This window comes from Excalfactoria chinensis, chromosome 1 (genome assembly GCF_039878825.1).
Source record: "Excalfactoria chinensis isolate bCotChi1 chromosome 1, bCotChi1.hap2, whole genome shotgun sequence".
NCBI classification, from domain to species: domain Eukaryota; kingdom Metazoa; phylum Chordata; class Aves; order Galliformes; family Phasianidae; genus Excalfactoria; species Excalfactoria chinensis.
Window position 1 is genome coordinate 50530257 of NC_092825.1, and position 1161 is coordinate 50531417.

At 49.1% G+C, this 1161-nt stretch overlaps 1 protein-coding gene across 1 annotated transcript; it reads right to left on the reverse strand.

The window, feature by feature from the left end:
• Positions 1-307: 307 nt before the first annotated feature.
• Positions 308-874, reverse strand: ASCL4 (achaete-scute family bHLH transcription factor 4). Its single transcript, XM_072326851.1, has one exon. It carries the CDS (start codon positions 872-874, stop codon positions 308-310), a length of 567 nt encoding a protein of 188 aa, XP_072182952.1.
• Positions 875-1161: the final 287 nt, after the last annotated feature.

Genomic DNA, 1161 nt, shown 5'->3' on the forward strand with positions numbered 1-1161 from the left:
AAAGGCAAATGAAAATAGAACAAAAGCTGAATGATAAGTAGAATGCAAAGATTTGCTTCAGTTTTAACAATCCAAAGTTTAGTAACACATTTGGAACAAATGAAGCAAGGTCTGTGTGCTTGCAAATCATCTTTAAGTTCTGTGCAGACAACACAGTTGTCCTTTGAAAGAGTGAAAATACCTCTATCTTTTCTCCTAGCTGTTATCCTTTTTCCTGGTATTCATCTTAATCCGCAGAAAAATCCCAGGGGATTCAGTTCTGGCTTTCAGAAGGTCTTGAAGGCTTCTTTCTTCAGGGGGCCAATTCCTAGCTACTCACCTCCTCAAATTCACTGTAGGGGGATGAGGCTGAGGAGGCTTTCGACTCTCCATCACTGTTGCATTCCCGCAGAGGACTGGGGCTGGGAGCATTCTGGAGCTCCTTAGTGGTGAGCGTTTCCTTACTGCTGGACCCCAGGGGATGGCAGTCCAGCAAGCTCTGCAGGTGCTTGATGTAGCTTATGGCCGCCCTCAGAGTCTCCACTTTGCTGAGGCGCTTGTCAGCAAATTCCTTGGGCAGGTGCTCTCTCAGACGTGTGTAGCCCTCGTTCACACAGCGCACCCGCTGCCTTTCCCTCTCGTTCCTCTTCCGAATGAAGGCAGGCTCAAAGGAATAGTCATAGACGCCCACGTAGCCAGGGAATGGGACGTAGGAGATGCGACCTGTGTGCCCACCATAGGCTCGCTCCCAGTACGATGGGTCTAGGTGGATGGGAACCCCAAAGGGTTCTCTCAGCGGAACCCCGTGGGGATGGATGTGGCTGTTAGCCAGGGGCATCGATCCTGAAAATGCAATCCTGTTCAACAGTCCACCATCGTCTTTATTGCTGGCCATGCTTTGCCTTTTCTCACCAGCACAAAGTCAGCTCCCAAAATTGGCTTCCAAATCCTGTATCAATCCAAGCAAGAAGGAAACATCTGTATGGGCACTCTGCCCTGCGGGTGGCAATTTTCTCCCGTTGTGTAGAAACTCAGATCTCAAAGCACTGCTGATGACTCAGGAGGTCCACTCGTGCCTGGAAATCAGCTCTGAGCCTTGTCTATATAGATGCAGGATGCCAGCTAATTCATAGGCAGGTTTTGAAGACCATCACTCCACACTTTTAAACTTTCCTTTTCCTC

Excerpts from the sequence above, each read along its gene's own strand:
- ASCL4 (XM_072326851.1), bottom strand. The coding sequence starts at position 874 with ATGGCCAGCAATAAAGACGATGGTGGACTGTTGAACAGGATTGCATTT.